General features: G+C 36.8%; 1 protein-coding gene across 2 annotated transcripts in view; it reads right to left on the bottom strand.

The window, feature by feature from the left end:
• FSHR (follicle stimulating hormone receptor) overlaps window positions 1–25,100 on the bottom strand; it is a 257,310-nt gene that overhangs the window by 120,588 nt on the left and 111,622 nt on the right. For both annotated transcript variants that reach the window (XM_056117488.1, XM_056117489.1), the window contains exon 2: window positions 17,970–18,041. In XM_056117488.1, the coding sequence (XP_055973463.1) occupies window positions 17,970–18,041 (72 nt within the window). The remainder of the gene's footprint in view (window positions 1–17,969; window positions 18,042–25,100) is intronic.

Genomic DNA, 25,100 nt, shown 5'->3' with positions numbered 1-25,100 from the left:
TTAGATTTAGATTGCATCTTTTTATTTTAATACCATCCTATTAAAAAATCCTAGCAAGAGTCTCTAAGGCAGAGACACAGAGCTATTTTTAACTTGAGTATTTTAATGCCTTAATTGTGTTTTCTCTGAGTAGATACAAACATCGAGGTACCAACAGAGAGAGGGGAAAGGAGAGACCAGCAGCTTATTTTTTGGTTTATCTATAAGCTTCACCAACGTCTCCTTAATTGGCTTTCCTGAAGATGGTCTTGTCAAGAAAGGTCAAAAAGTCAAACCTGACTCATGTAGATGTTTTAAAATGAAGACGCTGTTGTTGCTTGACTGTTGATCAAACAATGGAAGAAGACTGTATATTCGATGCAAGCTAGAAAATTCTTGTCTTGATAACCTCTGTCAAGTCTTGCCCTCCAGAAGTCTTAGATAAAAGATGCTAAGCAGAGGTCATCAGGAACACGAGGAATGCCTTGAATCATCCAATGACCAAGAGGGTGGCATATCTTAGAGGTAGAAGAATGGATGAGGCTGCACCTGTGTTTTCCCAGACAACAGCTGCAAGACACCAGTTTATTACTGTAAGTTTGCTAGTTCACTCTAGGTGCTTCTTCTGAAGGTTTGTGCTCCTCTCATTCCCCATAAGTTACTAGCATGGTGGTATGAGTTTGAGTGACTAATTGGATAAGATCATGGGTTTGGAGCAGTCTTGAATGGATTGGTGCCCATAGAGAGGTATGAGAGACGAGAGCTTCCTCTCAGTCATTCAGCATGCAGTGAGAGGGCAGTTACTTCTAAATCAAGTAGCAGAAACTTGAAGCCTACAGAACTTTGAAAAATGATTTGTTGTCTAATTTGGTTGTTGTCTAGTTATCTAGTTATTCATTCTGGAAGTTGCTGATGGAAGAAGACCATAGAGATCGTACTTGTTTTATCATTGTCCCTTCAAATCCCTTTCATTTTAAATTAAATCTACTTATAAAGTAAAAGATTTAAGATGGGGAGAGTGATCAAGATTGAGAGCTTCTGTAAAAATTACTAAACTTAGGAACTCTATTTTCCGGATCAGACTTATCTATCTAGCAAAGTAAAACAAAACAAAGCAAGAAACAAACAAAAAAAGAAAACTAACAAGCCCCCAAGCATAGAAATAAAAAGCAAATAAAATATTCTGAGCTAGGCAGCTATTAGATATTGTAGAGTTTATTTTAAGGACCCACCTAGAAACAGTAGAAGGAAAAAAAGAGACTTAATGGAAACATTAAAACCACATCAACCCCAAATTCAACAAGAAAACAGCTTCTAGTGTTCTGAGTTGAAGCAATAAATACAACTAAAACACTTATTTTCAGAATATTTATGGAGAACAAGAAATGAGATAAGAACTTTCATCTTCTAGACACTAACTCATGGTTGACCTGGGTCAATAATGACAACTTAATTGGCCCAACTCTTATATTTCCCAACTGCTGACTAAGTTAATTTGCAGCACAACAGACAGCTTAGTTTGCAAACCCTTGGATTCAGGCCAGGCTCAGCAGGAGACTTTACCCAGAAATGAGTTGGCACACTGGAAATTGAAGGCATAAGAGTTCCAAGAAGAGATCCTGTTTATTCCTGTCTCGGTTGAAAAGGACTCTAGTTTTGGTTTATGGAAGTTCTAAGCAAGTAGACACAAAAATTCTCTCATTATAAAATGACACTGCAGGACGTTTTCATAGACACCTGCCTCTTTGTCACCCTCTTACTTTAGTAGAATAATTAAAAAAAAAAGTGGCAGGTGCCACCAACAAGAAAGGATCAGATTACCTTGGGTGAAAACCTAGCTTCATCATGCAAACACTTTCTGAATCATACTTTCTGAGCGTCATTTATACCATCTGTAGAGAGCATGTTGAGATGTGAATTTAACAATACCTGGCCTCATGGAGATCCTGAAGAAATATTAGTTTTTAAAATATGTATTTTTGAAGTCTAACTTGACAAGTAATGCCTTAAAACCATCATAACTAGTTGATAAGTTTTTTAAAAATGTTATATTTTGTAACAATCATCATAATTAAGATATGGAGCTTGTAGGAGCCAAGAGGTTCACTCAAAGCACTGGAACATATGCCTTATATTTTTTGGCTTGAGGAAAAAATTGCGTCCCCTACACTGCATCACCCCCAACACCAGCACGACTGGGTATTGCTTTGGTGACATTCAGCAATGAATCATCCAGCTTGGTTGGTGAATATTGTCATCCCTGGGCTCCGAAGCTCTGTTCGGGAAGACTCCTCCTGACAAAATTTATTCATGTATGATATATATCATCTCTGTTAGCACAAAAATCTCTGTGTTCTCCTTCCCAGATAGTCCCCACTGTCAGTTTTGGCTCAAGGCAACAACTAGTATACTTTTTATGTACATAGAATAGATTTTCTTATTTAGAGTTTTCTTTTCTTAAAACAAAAGGTTTGTTTTTATGTAGGAGTACTGCTATTTATTTAGCCACTGATTAGCTGATAGAATTGGGCATGAACTCCACCTTACTTTTTTAAAACAAAAGTTTTATTAAAGAGCCATGAGTTTTCCTTTAAGTATTAGCTGATACACATTCTTTCATGTCTGACTCCTTTGTTTAGTATGAAATGCTTTTGAAACTCATCCATGCTGTTGTAAATATTCAGTTTATTTACAATATTCTGTTTTATTACTGATTAGAGTCCTGTTCCATCGGTAGTTGACCAACTGAACTGGTGAGTGTTGATTTTAATTTTGAACTATCATGGAAAAATATGAGGAGGCTGAAGTGATAGATAGTGGGTATGTGCTTGCTTTGCATGCAACATACCTGGATTATACCCCTGAGCACAAAGCCAGGAGTAAGCCCTGAGTCCCACAGGGTGTGACCCCAAAACATTATGAGCAATGCTACTCAAATCTTTGTGTGGACTTTTACTCAAGAAGAGTAAAAATATAAGAGTATAAGAAAAAGAAACTTTCAATTTCTTTTTCAGTGGTATACAATTTGCTTCACCACTTCAATAATACCTGTTTTTTTTTTTATTTTTGGGTCACACCTAGTGTTGCACAGGGGTTACTTCTAGCTCTGCACTCAGGAATTACTCCTGGAAGTTCTCAGGGGGAACATATGAGATGCTGGGGATCAAACCTGGGTTGGCTGCGTGCAAGGCAAAAGCCCTTCCCACTGTGCTATCGCTGCAGTTCCCAATTCCTGATATTTCTAATGCTTAATTTTAGCCATTCTAGTGAGTTATGTTTGTGTTTCAATGCTGAGGTTTGAACCCAAGTCTCACAATATGCAAGGCAAGTGATCTACCAGTGAGCCACATCTCTGGCCTTTGTGTGGGTTTGTAATGGTATTTCAGTAAGGTCTTAAAATTGTGTTTTTTTAATGACTTCTGATATTAAGTATCTTATTCATGTATTCATCACCCATTTGTATATCTTATTTTTTTGAATTTAACTTTTCTAATTTTTCTTATATTTAATCTAATTTTTAAAATATGAAGGAATAATGCAAAATTTTTATTAATGTAGAATTCACATGAAACATTAGGTTCAGGTATGCGGGTAAAGATTGTATATTTGTATACATACATGTAATCTTTAAGTCTAAATGTTCTTACTCTAAGAGTTACACTCTTGGGTTGGAGCTATAGCACAGCAAGTAGGACGTTTGCCTTGCACGTGGCTGACCCAGGTTCGATTCCCAGCTTCCCATATGGTCCCCTAAGCACCACCAGAAGTAATTCCTGAGTGCAGAGCCAGGAGTAACCCCTGTGCATTGCTGGGTGTGACCCAAAGAGAAAAAAAAAAAGAAGAGTTACACTCTTTGCAACTTTCGAACATGCACTACAATATTTATTAACTATATTTACCATGCTATATGCTTCACTATAGCCCCATGATGTATTTTATAAGGAAGTTGTATCTTTTGATTCTCTTAATCCATTTCACCCACCCTGCAACTCCTGCTCACTTTAGCAGCCTCCAATGTGTTATCGGTTCCTTTGAAATCATTTGCTTTCATTTTGATTTTAGATTCACATGTAAGTGAAACTACATGGTATTTTTCTTTCTCTAACGTATTTCCCTTAGTATATCCAATTTGCTGCAAATAGCAGTATCTCATTATTCTTTGTGATTGAAAAACATATGTTGTGTGTATATCTCTATCACTATGTGGCTGTTCTACTCTTAATATTTTGATAAGCATGCATACTATTTTCCATAGTGAATGGTTACGTAAGTTTACATTCTTATCAAAAGTGCTTGAGGATTTTCTTCACATCCTTGCCAACACTTTTCTTTGCTCTTTTTGATAATAATTATTTTAACAATTTTGCTTTTGACTTGCATTTTTTCTGATGATTGAGCTTCTTTTTCTATGTGTTGACTCTCTGTATGTAATTTTTAGAGAAATATCTATTAGGCACCTCTACCTATTTTTAAATCAGATTCTCCTTTGCTATTAAGATGCAGGAGTTCTTGATATATTTTGTATAATAACCCAGTATTTGATGTTCTGCAAACATCTTCTCCCTTAGGTAGGCTGACTTTTGGTTTTATGATGCCCTTTGCTGGTGCAGAAGCTTTATAGGCTGATGTGTTTCAACTTTTAAATTTTCACATTTGATGTTTTGCTATTAGAGACACGTAAAAAAATATTGAGATAGGTGACAAGAATTTCTGTTATTTTAAATTCATTTTTAGACTAATTTTTTGCTTGTTGTAAGATAGAGGCCTAATTTTATATTTATTCATGAGACTGACAAGTTTTTCAAATACCAAAGAAACTGTCCTTTTGTGTTTGTGTTCTGGGGTCATACCTAGCAGTGCCTGGGGGGACCATATGGAGTGCTGGTGATTGAATTCCAGTGGGCCACATGCAAGGCTGTAGTGTACCAGCTGAGCTATTGCTCTGGCCCCAGAAATAGTCCTTATTGTATATTCTCAGCCTTTTCTATTATAAATCAGTTGACAGAATATGCCTGGGTTTAATTTTGGTCTCCTCTGTTCCATTGAGCTGTCTCTATTTTTATACCATTTTTATACCAAAAACTATATTTTATTTTTAATATCCTTATATCTATAGAATAGTCTATAGTTTGAAATCTGGACATATTTGAGTTTTTTTACAAAGTTGTTTAGTGCTATTTGTTCTATTGGAATATTGAGAGAAATATGTATATTCCTTTGGTAATATGGTATTTTGCCAGTATTGTTTTCCAATACATAAGTATAAAGTAGATTCCCATTTAACTTCATTTTTTTTTATCAATGTCTAATAGTTTTCAGTGGACAGATTTTTCAATACTTGGTTAAAGTTATTCCTAGATATATTATTACTTTTGAAGCAATTTCAATTGGGGTAATTTTCTTTTTTTATTCATTGAAATTCTGTGAATTACATCAACACCACACCCCTCTCACCAGTGTACCCACCTCCCTCCCTTTCAAATTCTGCCACCATACACAAACATATACAAACTGAGTTGGGTGGACAAGTTCTTATATCATGTTGTCTTTGGTCCTTTTTACTACCTGGCTATGAATCTGTAAGTCCCACATATTAGAGAGATCATTAGAAATCTATTTGACATAGTTTTCTTAATTATCTTTTTGATAGTTCATTGTTGGTATATGGTAATGCAACCCTGTCTCTGTCCTCCCGTTGTTCATCTGTTTGCTCAAACGGGCCCAGTAACATTGTGAGACATGTTGTTACTGTGTTTGGCATATTGAATACGTCATGGGTAGCTTGCCAGGCTTTGCCAAGCAGGTGAGATACTCTTGGTAGCTTGCTGGGCTCTCCCAGAGGGGCAGAGGAATCGAACCCGATTTGGCCCAGTGGGCTACATGCAAGGCAAACGCACTCCCCACTGCCCTGCATGCGGCTGACTGGCTAACCTGAGTTTGGTTTCTCCGCTCCTCTTGGAGAGCCCGGCAAGTTACTGAGAGTATCTCGCCCGCATGGCAAAGCCTGAAAAGGCAAAAGATTTTTATATTGATTTTGTATCTTAATACCACAATCTAGGGTATTTTTACATATAAAATATCAAACTGGTTCCCTTTTGTTTTCTTTTCTTGCTGATTGTTCTGTCTAGGACTTTTTCACTACAATCTTGCATTACTTGAGGTTGTGATAGTGGTAGTCTGGCCTTCAACATACATCACACAACACATAAACACTATACCTAGATAAACTAGGAAATAATGAAATACACTTAAATGAAGGCTAGAAAGATCAAAGTAGAAAAATTAAATACAGACAAAAATACAAAAGATTAACAAATCCAAGTGCTCTGGAAATATAAACAAAATGGGCAAAACTATAACTAACTTTCCAAGAAAAAAAAGAGGTCTTAAATAAATCAGAAAATTAAAAATAACATTATAGTTTACTTTTTTCCACAGGTTATAAATTTGATTCAGCTCTACTTGTAGAAAAAAAATATTCTTTTTCTATTAAATTCCCGAATGTGTGGAGAGTGGTCTTAAGCATGGCTGTGGCTGGAACCAGAGGCCTTCAGCTGTTGGGGCTCTGCTCGGGGTGGGGAGGGAAACTCAACTTGGAGGACAAGGGGCCCTGGTGAGGACAGCCAGGCACAGAGGTAGGAGATGTGTAATCCCATCCATGGCCAAGACCCAGAGACTATAAAACTCTGCTCCCGGAAGAGAACAGCGCAGAATCTCCTGCCTCAGCACCTGGCTGTCCTCACCAGGGCCCCGTGGAGGAGGGTGGGTTGAGTTTCCCTCCCCACCCCGAGCAGAGCCCTGACAACTGAAGACCTCGGGTTCTAGCCACAGTCATGCTTAAGACCACTCTCCACATGTTCAGACGAGCCTCACCCATAAAGGAACTGGCAGAGGTACCCAGGTGTGTGGGACCTGGGGTGTAGATCTTCAAGCCTGCTTGGATTGGGACTGGGGCCTCATCCACCCAGATCTCCATCTTCCGGTATGTAGGCGTTACACCCACCAACTGTCGCCCCCACCCTCCCCCTGGCGCCGTGTAATCCCATCAGCGGCCAAGACCCAGAGACTATAAAACCCTGCTTCCAGAAGCGACATCTTATCATCTAGTTCTTACTCTGGAGAACTTGGCAGGCTACTGAAAGTATCCTGCCCAGATGCAGAGTCTGACAAACTCCCCTTGGCATATTCAATATGCCAAACACCAGTAACAAAAATGGATCTCATTTTCCTGACCCTGAAAAAGCCTCGAATGTGGCACTTTTTAAAATCTCAGGGCTAGGACGAAGGAGACGTTACTGGAGCCTGCTCAAGGCAATCGATGAACAACAGGAAGACAGTGATACAGTGATACAGTGATTAAATTCCTAATTCCAAGCTCTGAGGATCTGAGTGAAGGCGCATTCTCTATCTCACATGGTGACATTAGTATAAAAATAAATCAAGTGAATAAATTAAAATGGAATAATATCTGCACAAATGTAACTACAAAATGCTATTCAAGAATATTAGAAAATTAAAAGTATGTTAGTGGCCTTTAATAAGTGGTCATTAATAACTTCATGAGGTTGTTCAAATTAACTTTTTAAATTGCAATCACACTATGACCTTATTCCCTTGCCTTAAGATACTCCAAGACTGGAAGAAATCAAGTTCTTACTATTGGCAGATGATATGATACTATACTTAGAGAACCCAATAACCTCCACCAAAAAGCTCTTAGAAACAATAGACTTGTATAGTAAAGTTGCAGGCTATAAAATCAATACGCAAAAGTCCATGGCTTTCCTATACGCAAAAAGAGAGAGAAGAAAGCTACATGAAAAAAACAATCCCGTTCACAATTGTGCCCCAGAAAATCAAGTACCTAGAAATGAGCTTAACTAAGAAAGTAAAGGACCTATACAAAGAAAACTACAAAACTCTACTTCAGGAAATAAAAGAGGACACGAGGAAATAGAAAGATATCCCCTGCTCATGGGTCGGGAGACTTAACATTGTCAAAATGGCAATACTACCGAAAGCATTGTATAAATTCAATGCAATCCCTATAAGGATACCCATGACATTCTTCAAAGAAATGGAGCAAACACTCCTAAAATTTATATGGAACAATAAGCCCCCACAAATAGCTAAAGCAATTCTTGGGAAAAAGAAAATGGGAGGAATCAACCTCCTGAATTTCAAACTGTACTACAAAGCAGTAATAATCAAAACAGCATGGTACTGGAACAAAGGCAGAACTGCAGACCAATGGAACAGAGTTGAATACACTGACATCTCCCCTCAATCATATGATCATCTAATCTTTGATAAAGGTGAAAGAAATGTGAAGTGGAGTAAGGAAACCTCTTTAACAAATTGTGCTGGCATCACTGGATGGCTACATGCAAAAAAAATGGTCTCAGAACCTGCCTAACACCATGTACAAAAGTAAGAACAAAATGGATTAAGACCTCAACATCAGACCAGAAACCATAAGGTACATTGAAGACAAAGTTGGCAAAACCCTCCATGACATTGAAGCTAATGGTATCTTCAAAGATGCCACGCCACTGGCCGAGCAAGTGAAAGCAGAGATAGATAAATGGGACTGTCTTGGACTAAGAAGCTTCTGCACATCCAAAGAAGCAGTGACCAAGATACAAAGACAGTCTACAGAATGGGAAAGGATATTCGCCGAATACACATCTGACAAGGGATTGATATTGAGGATATACAAAATACTGGTTAAACTCCACAAGAAGAAAACATCCAATACCATCAAAAATGGGGCAATGAAATGAACAGAAACTTTCTCAAAGAAGAAATTCGAATGGCAAAAAAGCACATGAGAAAATGCTCTACATCATTAATCATCAGGGAGATGCAGATCAAAACCACAATGAGATACCATCTCACACCTCAGAGACTGGCCCACATTCAAAAGAACAAAAGCAACTGATGCTGGAGCAGATATGGTGAGAAAGGGACACTCCTTCACTGTTGGTGGGAATGTCGACTGGTTAAGCCCTTCTGGAAAACAGTATGGACGATTCTCAAAAAATTAGAAATTGAGCTCCCATTTGACCCAGCAATACCACTCCCGGGAATATATCCCAGAGAGGCAAAAATGTAAAGTCAAAGTGACATCTGCACTTGTTTGTTCATTGCAGCACTCTTTACAATAGCCAGAAATTGGAAGAAACCTGAATGCCCAAGAACAGATGACTGGTTAAAGAAACTTTGATACATCTACACAATGGAGTACTATGTAGCTGTTAGAAAAGATGAAGTCATAAAATTTACATACAAGTGGTACAACATGGAAAGTATCATTCTAATCGAAATGAGTCAGAAAGAGAGGGATAGACATAGAAAGATTTCATTCATCTGGGGGATATAAAGTAACAAAATATGAGATTAATACCCAAGAATCGCTGAGATCAGCACCAGGAGGATTACTCCATAGCTTAGAGCCAGCCGGGCATTCTAGGGGAAAGGGCAGTTCAGATAGAGAAGGGAGCACCAAATAAAGGGTGTTTGGAGGGTCCTCCCAGGAGGGGAGATGCATGTCGAAAGTGGACTATGGACTGAACATGTTTGCCACTCAATGCCTCTTTTGCAGACCACAACACCCAAAAGGAGAGAGAGAACACAGGGGATTGCCCTGCCACAGAGGCAGGGGGGGATGGGGGGATGGGGGTGGGGGGGATATTATCCATGGTGGTGGAAAATGGGCACTGGTGGAGGGATGGGTATCTGATCATTGTATAATCAAACCCAAGCACAAAAAATTGTAAATCTACAACTGTACCTCATGGTGTTTCACTAATAATAATAACAAAAGAAAAGAATTGCAGTGAGATACATACTTACAAGGAAATTCATGATTGGATTTTAGTCATATGATCTTCCAACACCCATCCCTTCACCAAAAAAAAAAGATACTCCAAGACTTTCTCCTAGCTGCTCCTCTACACCTTTTCTTCACCCATCCCTTTTGTTTACTCAGTTTTTGTTAGACGTTGTAGACACACTGTGTGTGTTCATGTATTTTTCTTAGAAATTGATTTCAAACTGAAATACCAGCTATCTCCTTGGTTTCTGACTCATCATATTTAAAAAGTGATCAATGTTTGACACTCACCTAGGGCAAACGGAATGAAAAATCCTTGGAAATGATAGCTATGTGAATTCTTTTAGAGTTTGACAGAGGATGTGAAATGCCATCTTAAATGTGAAACACTGACACTCATTATCCTTTTTGTGTCCAGGGACTCAAGTACCATTTTCCATTTAGGGGTCTGCTGGGTTCAACACTAAACATCCAGTTTTTATTTTCTCATACTGTTTCCATGACAAGTTTCCCTGTTTCCTTCTACTTGCACTGAGTGCAGAGAACTGGGAGGACCTTCATCAATGTTAGCATGTCTGCCACGGTTCTGATTCTGTAAATCTTTTCCTCCAAAAGTATCTCGGTTCAGATAGCTTTTCTCCAGTGATCTGGAGTGTCAGACTAGTGTTCTCATTTTTATATGCAAATAAATTACTTGATTATATTTTTTGTCCTTATGTTATCATGAATATTTCAACTGAATTTTACACGGGGTTCATATTTATGGTTTGGGAGTTAGTTCACATTTTGGCTCCTTGCCGTCTCATCTGCATATACCATATCTCGGCTGCTGCTGATTGGTCTCATTTACATATTCATCATGCTCCTATTTTCAAAGATATTTTGTTATAAACTGGCTTTTCTTCCCCCCTCCAGTGTTATAATAGCACGTAGATGTGTTTTTAAATTGCACTCATCTCCATACATAATTTTTTCTGGTTACCATAAATCACCACATTGTCACCTACTCCCCCTACTCTATTCAGTGTAATCTTCACACTTTATACCAAGCTGACATATGGCTCCAAAGTAATTAAAGACATGTAAACAGTTTACAGTGCACTTTGCAAAGTCACTTCACATTGAAGAGATTTTAATAATTTTCTCTTTTCACCTCGCCAGTCCCAAAGCAATGAATAGCAGGAGAGTTTAAGAAGTTGATGCTGATTAAGATGTGAGCAGTGGCCAGCTCATTTTTCTTGAAGAAAGTCCTCTCTGTGTTCCTTCCTTCTTGACTTCTTCTCGAAGCACAGGGGTGGGCATAATGAATGAAGAAGGGTTGTCAGCAGGGGTTGGGACTGATGTACTCTATTTTTGAAATTATTCGAACAGGAGGAAGGGAATACAATTCATCAAATGCCCGTGTTATGCTCCATGCTAAGCTTGGGTATTTAAGAGCCTGACAACCCTATAAAAATAGGGCTTCTTATTAACATTTTACAGTTGAGGTAATGAGGCTCAGAAAGGTTAAAATACTTCTTCAGTATGAGGGCAGATCTACAATAAGAAAATCAATATGCAAAACTTGATTCTCTTCAAACTCCTCTAATTTCATATAGATGAGAATGAGGCGCAGGTTTCTTTTGGAAAATCTTCTTTTGCTGATGTTCCATGTTTGACAGAGAATTCAATCTCATAAAGTTCATTTCTCACCTACAAAATGACCTAAATGAAGTAGACAATCAGGGTATGCGTAGAATGGAGCTTGGCAATAAATTTCAGCAAGTCGTAAAATCAAGAAATATTTGTAAAGAACAGATAAGACTTGAAAGGGAGAAATCCTGTCAGAGGCTTGCAGTGCCAAGACTAAGTCTAGAGATCCATGGGGATAATTCATAAGCAGAAGTAGAGGCCTTGGTCAGATGCAGAGAATAAAGATTCAAAGTCCTTTTTCTTGACAACATCCTGGCCACTGATTAATCTGCACAGAGAGACCCAAGCTGAGACAGTTAAAAAAAAAACTCCTATATAATCAATTTCCCAAGGCAACTACATATACTCCTTTGTGGACTTGTCTACACCTTTTTGGTGATGTTTAATGTCTCTTTTAATTTAGAGGTCACTCTTTCTCTCTAGGGAAGCTCATTTTTTAACTGTTTTAAAAATTTTTATTGAATCAGTGTGAGAGAGTCCCTTACAAAGCTGTTCATGATTGGATTTCAGTCACATATAGTGTTCCAACACCATCCCTCCACCAGTGCATATTTTCCAGCACTAGTGTTTTTCTTTTTTTATGTGTTTCAGTTTTCCTTATAAAACTACTGTGCTTCATTGTCTTCTTCAAAAGAGTTTTCTACAAAAACAAAGTTAAAACTTTGGACCCCAAGTGGATACGAGGATGGATTTCTCTATTTCCTGCCAAGAGTACAGTCTTGTCTCAGCTTGAGAACCATGACCATCCAGGTGACAAGGATCGATTCTCATGCTGTATAGATCAAGTGGGTCTCAGGTACAGACTGACAGTTGTCTTAGTGATGCTGGCAGGACTTCAGTGATGATGTGGTACAGGGGCTCAGCACATTTTACCAGCCGTGACCTCTGTGCACTCATCCCACCAGCGACATGGCAGAGAGCTGGGAATGATCGAGGTAATTGTTTTTCAGTTAACTTTTCATTCCTCATGGCTGCTTTCACCCTTCAGTCCCACTTTACTGACAACATAATGATAGTACCTACTTCTGGGTAAGTTCAGGAGGACTGGGAAGAGATAATGAATGTAAGAGACTTCAATCAGTGCCTACTACTCAGTAAGGTCTCATGAAAGTTAACTACAATGATAATAATAGTGATGAAAGTAGCATAATAATAAAAACCGATAGTTCAAATCTTTAGCCTTTGAGTCACAGTTAAAGTCTATCAACCTTCCCCACCTACCCCAGCAGCAGAGCTTGTTCTCTTCTGGATTCCTGCGGAACTGATTTTCATTAGAAATTGCTCGTATATCTAACGAAGATCATGTGGCATCTTTTTTCAGTCCCAATGATGACCTGAGTTTTTGTTTGTGGATCTCCAGATCCATGTGGTTGTGGTAGGTATTTTCATTACCAAGAACAGAAGCTCCCACTTCAAAGTAAATTTGGATATAACATTCTTTTAGCTACAATTGTTGGAATAGGAATGGTTATGTAATCTAAATCAGATTAAACTTTGAGAGTACTGTGATTTTAGCCAGAAGAGAGGTATGGTCTTCTGAATAGAACTCAACTATATAAAGACGGGAACATTGCTGCCATCTTGCCACTTCAGATTAGCGTTGGGGACGACAAAGTAACACAATGGAAGGGAGAGCTCAGACAGTATCTCCCAAAATAGCCTGGTCTATTTTTACTATCTTAGTGAGCCTGAATAGGGCTATTTCTGAAGCCCTACTTTTCTTACCATCAAATTAAATAACCCATTACATTCTCTTCTTTTTGAGAAGTCAGTTTGAGCTGTATTTTATTTTGCCTCACACAATAGAGAAAAATAAATAAAATACATTGTTTGCATCACTTGTTTTACACCTATTATCTTGTACTATTTTGTTCTTGGTTAAATTATAACTCTGAATTTAGATGACACTAATCATCAGGCAATGTTTGTGTGCCTATCAACTCCTACCTTAAAATTATTCATATTTGTTATTTTTACGTATATGATTTCTTCTTCCTTATTTTATTTTTATCACTGTCTATTGAATTTTTGAGGCATAATGTATACAACAGTGAGTATAAATAGATGGAACTTATAGTGCAACAGAGAAACTACAAGAGTGTATACATAGTAGGTTTTTCCCTATAGATGGGGAGGTCAGGGAAGGCTTTCCTGGGTCAATGACACTGGTGTGAGAATATAACAAAGTGGAGGCAACTAAAGGAAAATATCAAAGTTGAAAAGACACCCTATGCCAAGCCACATATGCCAAGGTACCTGGTGGACAGCATAACGTGGCACATTCTATGAGCTGAAAAGGGGTAAGTAGAGCAAATAAAAGAATGTGAAACCTACTTCCTGTTTCATGTTAAGAGCAGTGATAAGGTGTGCAAGGCAGGACAAATACAGAAGGTGTCAGGAGTAATTACTCTGGTCACTACGCAGAGAAGAGGGGTAGAGGAGGAGGAAGCATGCTGATGGATGGATCACCATAGGTAGAACACCATCACTTTTATCCTCCAAAAGATGATGGAGGTTGGAGACAGACATAGAAACAATTGGACAGGATATATTTAACTTTATTATTACTCTGGTCTTGCTCTTCACTTTGTCTTTTAATAATAGAGCTATCTGGAAAACCTTGTAAGTTTAAACAATTTGACAAATATGCTATGAATACTATGAATTGGACATTGTGGTTTGAAACACTCAAATTTTGAACTCTGGAACTAAATTCTGAAAAGTCCCTACAGAGGCTTTAACATTAGCATGGCCCCTGGAGGGTAGAGGTCAGCTTAAATGTGTTTTGATTTTTCTAGTTTTTGGTCTGTAATTTTGGTAAGAAAACAGCTACATAAAACCAAAATGAAAGTATTATGTTTCATTTATTCATTCATTTGCAACAGTTCTTTGACCCTTCTCTCTCTCAGCTGTTATGCAGGGAACCAGCCTTATGTTCTGTATAAGAAGTGTCTAGTGGTGGTGTTCAGGAAATAGCAATTTTCCTATCTGGCGAGAGTGTGGGGATACACAGAACATGTGGTAGAGAGGATTGCCAGGCCAGAGACTTAAGAATGAACCGTATAGGGATGTGAGGTCAACAGGTTTGTCTACAAGGGGATTTGAACATGCAAATCTGGCAACAGAACAGCCTTCTGAAGAGATTACATCAGTGTTAATGAGACTTTGACTCTCACAGATGCTGAATGCAGAGTGAATGAGTCTGTAGGGATGGCTGGATAGAAAAGAGATAAAATACTTGGGTCAAGAGAGATTTAAAAGGTTCTTCCTTGGGGCTTTGGGCAGATGGTGATGTTGTCACTGATCCATCTGGGGAGATGATAACATTAAGGATATAGTTTAGACATATTCAATTTGAGGCACTTGGAAGTGTTTAGGAATCTCTAATTTCAAAACAACTCTAGCCTCAAATGAGAGAAGTATTGGAAGCTCTAGTATTATCATAATATTTGATGTTCTGAAATATCTGAAGTTTAAGTGTGTATATAGTATGATGCTGTTTGGCAGTAATTAAAAGGGGGAAAGTTTTAAGAACAGCATTATTATTGAAATAAAAAAACTACATATAGGCTAAGTAGTAAGAAGTAAAAGAGTAGCTTTTGGATATAGCAATGATAATATTTTGGATATGTTTATGAGAAAAATTCAATTATGTTAAGGAATGTGTGACCCCAAAATGCAAATGGGTATGCTGAGGGGTGATCGAAAGGAAAGCATCAGGAGAGAGTGGACACAGGCTGCTCTGTCAAAATAGTGATGGGAGAGAGAAAAAGGAAGACAAAATTTATACACAAAGCAGTTTCCTCCTTTTCTTTGTAATAACATCAGGTGAAACTTCTCCACATGTGCAGAATGAATGAATGGAATAATATAATTCATGAGAGAGTAAGATATTAAAGAAGTCATTTGCATAGTTTATGAAACTGGTTAAAAACAGGAGGAAGAATAAAAATGAAGGGGCTGGTCTGAGAGATGAACACACACTGTTGACTAAGAAAGCAAGACAACACACGAAGGTAAATAGAGATTGAAGAATAAATCTGAAGCAGTCCAAAGTTCCTTTCCTAAATCAGAAAGAGAGGGAAAGACATAAAAAGATTGCATTCATCTGGGGAACATAAAGTAACAAAATAGGAGACAGAAACCCAAGAGTGGCAGAGATTAGTACCAGGAATTTTGCTCCATGGCTTGGAGGCCAGCCGCACACTCTAGGGGTAAAGGCAGCTCAGACAGAGAAGGGAGCACCAAATAAAGGATATTGGGAAGATCCGCCCAGGATGGGAGATGCATGCTTAAATAGATTATAGACCGAATATGATTGCCACTCAATTCCTCTTTTGCAAACCACAGCACCCAAAAGGAGAGAAAGAACAAAAGGGAATGCCCTGCCACAGAGGCAGGGGGGATGGGGGGATGGGGGTTGGAAGGGATACTGGGATTAGGGGTGGTGGAGAATGGGTACTGGTGGAGGGACGGGTACTCAATCATTGTATAACTGAAACCCAAGCATAAAAATTTGTAAGTCTACAACTGTACCTCATGGTGTTTCACTAATAAAAATAAAAATAAATTTTTTTTTAAAAAGTTCCTTTCCTAGGGAATGCTTTTGAAGTACTGAAAAAAAAGATTAATTTTCTTTTTGCCAACAGGCTATGTTACTGCAAGTTGATTAATCAAGACATGAGGTAGAACTAGAAATGCTTTGTCTGAGGAAATGGAAGGACTTCTGAACCAACTGCAGGTCAACCACTCATGTTCCCACATGATGGTCTAATCTGATGTTGAGCCCCAAAGAGCGGTCAGTCACACACCCTGGATTTAATTAGATTTAGCCAGATTTACTTTTGTCATCTGGTATTCCTTTCTTTAGAATAATTTCTATGCAATTACCTAAACAGCACAGACTGAAGGTGACACAAATTCAGTAGACATCTAGTCTATGTTAATTCTAAGTAGAAAAATGGCCAGTCTACCTATAATTACATCCATGACTCCAAACTATCCAATTGTATTGCTTTCTATATTCAGTGAAAGCTGCTCAGACATGAGTCCCCAGTTTTCAGTTTCCTAAGATGATCGCAGAAGGCATACCCTGAAGACTGTGTGTGTGAAGCAGTTGCTCATACTTAGAGATCATTTAAGTCCTCTCTTTATTTTCAAATTACTCCATTACTATACACATAAAGAAATCAAAGTCCTGGAGAATCAATCCAAGTCATGACTTGGATTTTATATTAAAATTAACACTTAAAGCCCCCAATATTCTCACCTCTTACTGAAAGTAGCCGAATTGCTAAAACACATCACAGCTTTCTTGTTTCATGTACTCTTCATTAATAGATTGATCCAGGTGTGGCAATTTGTGTTGATTAAGCCACATCCATTTGCGAATCACCTGTATCCATGTCCACTTCTTTAGACCTCAGTGAATAACTTTCACAAATGGGCATGAAAGAGCTAAAAGGGATGTGCTTCTAGGAGAAACACATGTAAGGGGCAATTGTTTTCTTCTCACATGAAACAAACAAACCCCAGCACCACATTGCCTTCTGCGTAATCATCTGCTCTTATACTAACTATTTTCATCCCGATTCATGTGTCAGTGTAGAATGTTGTGAGCACAAAAGTCAAAAGGCCCAGAATATAGGCCAAGTTTCCTCTAGGGAGAGGGAAGATCACCTTATGTATAAGAGAAATTTGTCTTTTATATTATTATTCCTCATTTTGAGGGAAAACAAAACCTATTGGATACCTCTCTACCTTAATCTCATCTAATAAGAAGGGAATGTGCTTTAACCAAGGATATTTCTTTTTAAAGAAAAATTCTTTCAGTACTGAAAACTTTTTTAATACTTTTAAGTTTGCACATATCAACAATCACTTGGTAACACAATTTGGGAACAAGAGGCTCAAAGGCATGAAAACCCAGGCTTTGCATGACTCCGACTGTATACCCTTAACTAAGGTTTTCAATCCTTTAAGACCCATAGCTGTTTTTTTGAAAATCACTGGTCTAATTGAGCCTAGCATCTTCTCTTTTCTTTGTTTCTGGGCCACACCTAACAGTGCTCAAGGATTATCCCATAGGATGCTGGAGATTGAACCAGGGTTGGGAGCATGCAAGGCAAGCCCCTTGCCAACTATATCATCACTATGGTCCAGAGCCTCACTTCTCACCCTCTGGGCAGCGGCTTTTCCCCTAGAGTAACTGAATGTGGGTCATGAATCTGATGTGTTTTGGTAGTGCTCATGTTTTGGCAGTGCTCACCCATGTTTTATTTCTCAAGCACTCATGATTCATGTTGTGAGCGGAAAAAAATTGGTGTAGGATTCTCCAGCATGAATGCTCAGTGTGACTGTCAGTGCAGTTACTAAGCACAAAGAATCAGGTTAAATGTGGTCTACTGGGAAATCTACCAATGATCCTCTGAGGCATTTGCTCACAGTGCTGTCGGGTACATACATTTTCTCCAGGTCTCCAAATCCTGAAAATGCTCCTTTGGGGATGACTCGAAGTTTGGTGAGGACAAATCTCCTGGAAAAAAAGGAGTGGAGGAGGCATAAAATATCACACATACCATTCATTTTTGTACATAATTGAGTGACTAATGTTTAATATCAGTTAAAAGTCAACGCAGACTTGCTATTCTATTATTAATTGAATCATCTTATATGATTCTTTTAGTCTCCTCACAATACAGTGTTTTTGTTTTATTGCATTATTGTTGCCCCTGTTTGCATAAGGAAAGTGAATTTCAGGGACATCAGAAAGCTTGCTGCTGGTGTCACATGATTGATATGTGACAAAGTTGAGATGGGAACCTTCTTGTCACCATTTTCCCAAATTGCTTCCCACAACCCTGTGTGAAGCTCCTCTCTTTCAACCCAACACCCAGAATCTCCTTCCTTCTTATCTGTAGTTGACTTTGCCAATTTCAGAGAACATGAGCCGATTTGAAAAGAAGTTCTGCATGTTCTCACATGGTTCAGAGTCAACAGACACCTGCTTCCCTCTTATGATCCCTCCAGGGTGGACTGCCCCTCTAAGAGCAGCCTTCCACTCATCCCCATCCTCTTTCTTCTAGTAGAGGTAGCTGCTACTACAATTTTCCTTTCTTTTGATTCATCAACTTGAACATTTCATTCATCAAGTTTTGCTTTTTTTATCACAGCTTTCTGTCAATATACAAATAGACCATCACATCACTTTCCCTATCTAAAAAATTCTAGCTTTAAACTCACCAGTTTCAATTTTTTCCAGTGTAAGGATATATATATTATGTATATATAATTAAAATTCATATAATATTATATATTATATAATACATAATATATAATATATTATATAATATGTATTATATAATATGTATTATATAATATGTATTATATATTATATAATACATAATATAATATGTAATATATGATATATGTTCTCCCCTTTGCTCATCCTAAACTTAACACACTGATTATCCACCATTCTTTGGGAATATCAGATTCCTTCTTGCCTAATGTTTATGAATTATCAGTTCTCTTTGCCTAGAAGATTCCTCTCCCACATACCCACTTGACTGACTTTTTCAGCTGGCAACTCAAATGTTATATTTCCTTAACCATCCTATTTAAAAATGACAATTTTTGCAACCTGGCCTGTGGCCCCTTTTCCTACTCTATTTTAGGGTATTCACAGATGAATGTAAATTCATATATGTATTTATGAAATCATCTCTTCTGTATTGCTAGAATGAGCTGTATGAAGGCAGAAATGTTCACCTGATTTGCCAACTATTACATATTAAATATCTGGGTCAGTGTTAGGTTTGTTCAAAGCTCTCAAAAATGTTTCTTGAATGATTGCAATGCATGGAACAATCTGAGGGTGGACTTTAAATAACATGTTTTCCTCTGGATTTCTCTTGATTCTGTAATTGATTAGTAGTCATCTGGTCTTCCTACCATTTATCAAATAATTAACTATGTGGTCAGGAAAGGTTTCCTAAACTTTCCATGGTCTGGTCTTTACTTTTGCTTGTTTTTCATTTGACTTATTTGTAACAGCCAGCCCTATGAAAGAGAATCCTAGTTGTTTTTCTCATTCTAGTTTAGATACTTGAGAAAGTAAATTAAGAAATCTTGTAGCCACCAAAAAAATAGTTGTTAAAACATTGGTGTCATAACTAAAATATTGCATTATATTTGTAGAATTAAAAATTTAAAAACTTGGAGTTGGAGCAATAGTACAGTGAATAGGGCATTTGCCTTGCATGCAGCTGACCTGGGTTAGATTCCCAGCATCTCATATGGTCCCCTGAGCACTGCCAGGAGTAATTCCTGAGTGCAAAATCAGGAGTAAACCCCTGCGCATCACCGGGTGTGACCCCAAAAGCAAAAAATAAATAAACATTTAAAAACCCCAAGATATGAAAAATTAAAGATTTTGGAAGAAGTGGGTGAATTTTGAGCCTAAGCTTTACTTAAAGCAGTCTCCACAAATATTCAAATAAAATTTTGCACTAGACCACCAATTGGTCAAAAACTTAAAGTACAACTACAATATTTTTGGATTAGATATAATGAATATCTTATAGCATTAAATTCTAGAACCCAATACGAAAAAAGTCAAGGTTAATTGTACTTAAGTTTATCATAAGAATGATTAAAGTGAACTAGTAAAGTAAAAACATTAATCAATGAGATACACAAATAGTGGAGTTGGTTCAGCAATAGCAGTAGTCAAATTTTATATAAAATTCAATCCCTCTATCTATGTAAAGTGGTTTCTATCTTTTAACAGTACTTTTTAGCAATATTTTTCTGAAGACTGAGACTATTGACTTCCATTTCCCCAAATATTACTAACTAGATAAGATGAAAATATTGCCAATAAAAATTACCTGGAATATTGTTAAAACATAATATTGTTTTAAATTCATAGCCAAATTAATGAGAAAGTGTAAGATATCCCCAGGTGTCCAAAGTAAAGTAACATAATACCAGCAGGAATCCTGAGTCATGAATAAAACCAAAATTCTGAGACTAAACTGAAGTCATAGTACTCTTGGGAGGAGTTTTTGACTTGAAAGTTTAGCAATTTATGTCTTGATAGCTAACATGAGGTGAGATGTAGAAATTGAAAGCATACTACTATTTCTACCTGACTAATATATTTTCTACAAAGAAAGATAGAGAAAATGAAACAAGACAATTCTCAATGAAATGACATCTTTTCCTCCAGAATTATGTAAGACATAAGTCCTCAAATTTAGAAATTTTGACAAGTCCCAGAAAAGGAAATAAAATAAGAACATTGCCAGATACCTGTCAATTAAAAATGTAAAGTCATAAAAGAAAAATTTTAAATGCAAATAGAAAAGTAATCATAAATCTCTATAAAAATAACAGCTAATTTTGAATCCTATACCCCAAAATAATCATTTAGATGTGAGAGTAAACAAGGCACACTTTTTTGTACAAGTTTAATTAGCCACTAACAAAGTTTTTCAAAAAATTTCTTTAGAGAATAAGAAATTTTAATTCAGCAAAGGCTCAAGAAATAGGAAGCAATGGTGCACAAAGAAACACTAAAATATATTGACCAATAATCAGGACACAGAGGAAATTTGCATCAAACAAATCCTTTTATGCTGTAAATCAGTAAGAGAACAAAATTAATCCTTCCAACCATGAAAAATGTCTTTTGGGAAAAAAAGAATGAACCAAAATCCACCCTTTTATATTATACATTGGTAAAAGTAAAGGTAAAGTAAAGGCTCTCCCGTTGATCATCAATTTGCTCGAGCGGGCCCAGTAACGTCTCCATTGGAGACTTTGTTGTTACTGTGTCTGGCATATCGAATACTCTCGGTAGCTTGCCGGGCTCTCCGAGAGGGGCGGAGGAATCGAACTAGGATCGGCCATGTTGGCTGCGTGTAAGGCAAATGCCCTACCTCTGTGCTATCGCTCCATTATACATTGGTAAAAGAATAAATTTTATTATTCATAACTTATTTTGAAAATAAATATAAAAGTTATAATATGTAGTTAAATTGTTACACACAGCAAACCAAACTTCAAACACAAGCAACTGGTAACATAAAAGAATTATATAATAGTAAACTATAAAGTCAGAATTTCTCTATTCCATTCATGGCTATAACTTAAAGCAATTGAAGCAAACTAAAAGCAATTTAATAAGAAGCATTGTGATAAAATATGGGTCTGTTGATAGCAATGCTTTGAAAGATTAATATTGAACTAGAAATTACAGTCAGATATAAGGATATATTTCATCATAAGTTTATTGATAAGCTCAATGAGTTTTATTATTGAAAGTACTTACTCTGAGAGCTTTAAGGACTCTTGACATCTTTAACATTAAACTGATCATTAGAAAAAATACATTTATTTGAACATTTCCTAAAGAAAACTATTACTTAAATTGCAAAATCTAGTAATCACCAAAGGCTTATTTTAACCAGCAACTTTCTGATAGTTAAATATGACCTTACTGAATTAACAAAAATTACTTGTAAAAATACATTATTTGCTTTAAATCAGAAACACAGGTTAAAGCATTAGTCTTGAAATATCATTTTAGAATTAAAGGAAATAAGGGTCTAATAGTTTAATTAATAAATGCATTGGGAAGTCTACATTGGCCTTTAAAGAAAAACTTAAAATGAACTTAAAAAAAAGGACTAGAAGAGTACACCAAGTAGGGTCTTTGCCTTGCTTGTGGTCAATCTAATTTCATTCCCAGCACAATATGTGGTCCACTGAGCCTGTCAAGTGTGACCCCTTGAATACTGTTAGGAGGGGCCTCAAAGTAAAATAAATAAAATTCTAAGTTACATATTAAAAAATTAGTAACAGTAGAGTTAATGATAACAACTGAAACTATAAGAAGAATCAACAAAATCAATTATTTTTTTTAAAAAACTATTATTTCCAGATAACAAGTTTGCCTACACAAAGAGCATCCATACTTTAAGCAATCACTGTTAATCATTAGGAGAATTAAAGGAAATCTGTCTGTGAGATAAAAGAAAAATATCAACTTAATAAATGTACAGTAGTACTTAGAGATATAAAACATTCTGAACAACTTTATAGCATCAAACTTGAAAATTCAGTTTTCACTGAAATATGCTGAATCATGGAGATAAAGAAGAATATATCTAAACCTATTAACAAATTGGGTTGGTAGCTGAAAAGTACAAGATCAGCATTGTATGGTTTGAAAAGTAAACTCAACTTTTTTTTAAAGTAGCAGAAAATTCCAAGCTCATATGAACAATTCCAGAGATTAGTAAATGATCTTCAAGCAGTGTAGTTTATGGCTAGTGGAACAATAATATCAAAACTAAACAATGATACAATAGAAAACTTTTGGGCAGTTTTACTGCTTAATAAACTTGAAATAACATAACAATGATGTGTCTCCAATAGGGTAGACTTTAAAATATGCATCCTTATAGTTTTGGTGTGCCATAGAATTCAAGTTTTTAAATACTGAAAACCCCTGTTACGTGAAAATTTTACATTACATTTTTTAAATTATTTTAAGGCATAGCCAATATATTCAAGACAAAACTGTTGGCAAATAAAGAATACACATTATAATGAAGGGTAAAAATTTATAATACAGTTTTTCTCAGTGGGGAAATATAATAGTCATTACTTTAAAAATTAGGAAATAAGCAAAGGGTGCCTACTATTACCTCAGTTTAACATTGTGCTGGATGCTTTTGCTTACATAGTAAGAAAAGTACAAGTAAATTATATCAGGACTATTATATTTAAAAGCTGTTATCTCCAGAAAACAGGTTTGCCTACACAGAGAACACCCATACTTTAAGCAATCACTGTTAAAACCAACAACAAAGTCTAATAAGGTAGCTTGGCATATCATTAGAGCACAAAAGTAATTTTCATTTTATTTTGAAGAATATCCACTTTGTTGAAGTCAAAATTTATTAGTCTAATAAAAACTTAGGGATTTACAGAAATTGGTCAAAAACTTAAAGTACAAGGGAAAAAATCCTCGAGTCAGGGATGGGATGTGGCTTAATGGTAGAGTAAACGACATCCTAGGTTTGACACCTGAGCACTACAACAATAACAACAAAATATGAACATAGTCTTAATACTAAGAGATATTAGCTGTAATTGGCAAGTATGTATGAAAATTGAGTAGCTGACTAATATTCATATCGAAGAGCAAGCTTCCAAGAACAGCGAAAACAATTTCAAAGAAGGAAATTAAGAATGGGGGAACTGATATGCCAGACAATATGTTTTATGAATATAGTGATTACAATGCTATGGTATTGATAGGAATTAAAAAGTTAGCCAATGAAAGAGAATAGCAAGAAGTAAACCTTAAAAGAAAATAAATAGCAAGTTAGCATTAAAAATCAATGGGGGGCGGGGGAGAAAGATATGAACTAATAAATAAGGAATGATGAAACTATTGATCATCCTCGTGGAAAAAAATAACATATGATCTTTGTTTATGACCATATTAAAATCTCAATTCCAGGCTTGCTAAAGACTAAATGAGAAAGAATTCTATCCAAGATATTCTTCAGAACACAAAAAAACTGCATCCTGAAGTGCTTAAGTTGTTACATTTGACTATATTCAACCTAACATTTCTGTAAAACAAAGACACACAAACTAGTTGAGAATGTAAACTAGGGATTGGGTGAAGATTCTTGCAACACATACAACGAATGAAGTGCTATGATCCAGAATATGAAGAACTTTACCAAATAATAAAAATGCAAATGACACAGTTGAAAAATTGGCAAAGTAACAGGCATTTCATATAGGGGAAGATGTAAACAGACAATACACAGCCTCATTAGTATTCAAGAAAATGCAAATTTAAACAATAATTGTCAAACATTTAAAGGGAAGTCTTAGAATATCAGTGTTGGTAAGGCAGTGGAATAAGACATTTTATGTACTATTCATGAATGAAAGGGTAATTTGATATAAATACTTTCATTAGTGGGCTGGAGCGATAGCACAGTGGGTAGGGTGTTTGCCTAGTATGCAACCCACCTGGCCAACCCAGGTTCAATTCCTCTGTCCCACTCGGAGAGCCCGGGAAGCTAGCGAGAGTAGCCCACCTGCATGGCAAAGCCTGGCAAGAGACCAGTAACATGATGAACAACGGGAGGGCAGTGACAGTGACTTTCATTAGTCATTTGACAATAATGTATTAAAAACAATAAAATCAAAGTTACAAATGCCATTGAACAGGAATACTCCATCCTGTGTGCCATTTTTTGTAGCTGGAGACAGGTTACAAAAAAAAAGTGATCACTATGTTACCATTTGTTATGGAGAAATATTGGAAACAAATGCTTATAACCAATTTATATTAGTAAACTATGGTATGTTGGGCTGGAGCGATAGCACAGCGGGTAGGGCGTTCGCCTTACAAGCGGCCAACATGGCCGACCCGAGTTCGATTCCTCCGCCCCTCTCGGAGAGCCCGGCAAGCTACCGAGAGTATTCGATATGCCAGACACAGTAACAACAAAGTCTCCAATGGAGATGTTACTGGGCCCGCTCGAGCAAATCGACG

Source organism: Sorex fumeus, unplaced genomic scaffold, assembly GCF_029834395.1.
Source record: "Sorex fumeus unplaced genomic scaffold, SorFum_2.1 ptg000003l, whole genome shotgun sequence".
Taxonomy (NCBI): Eukaryota; Metazoa; Chordata; class Mammalia; order Eulipotyphla; family Soricidae; genus Sorex; species Sorex fumeus.
This window is presented reverse-complemented; position numbering and strand designations above follow the sequence as displayed.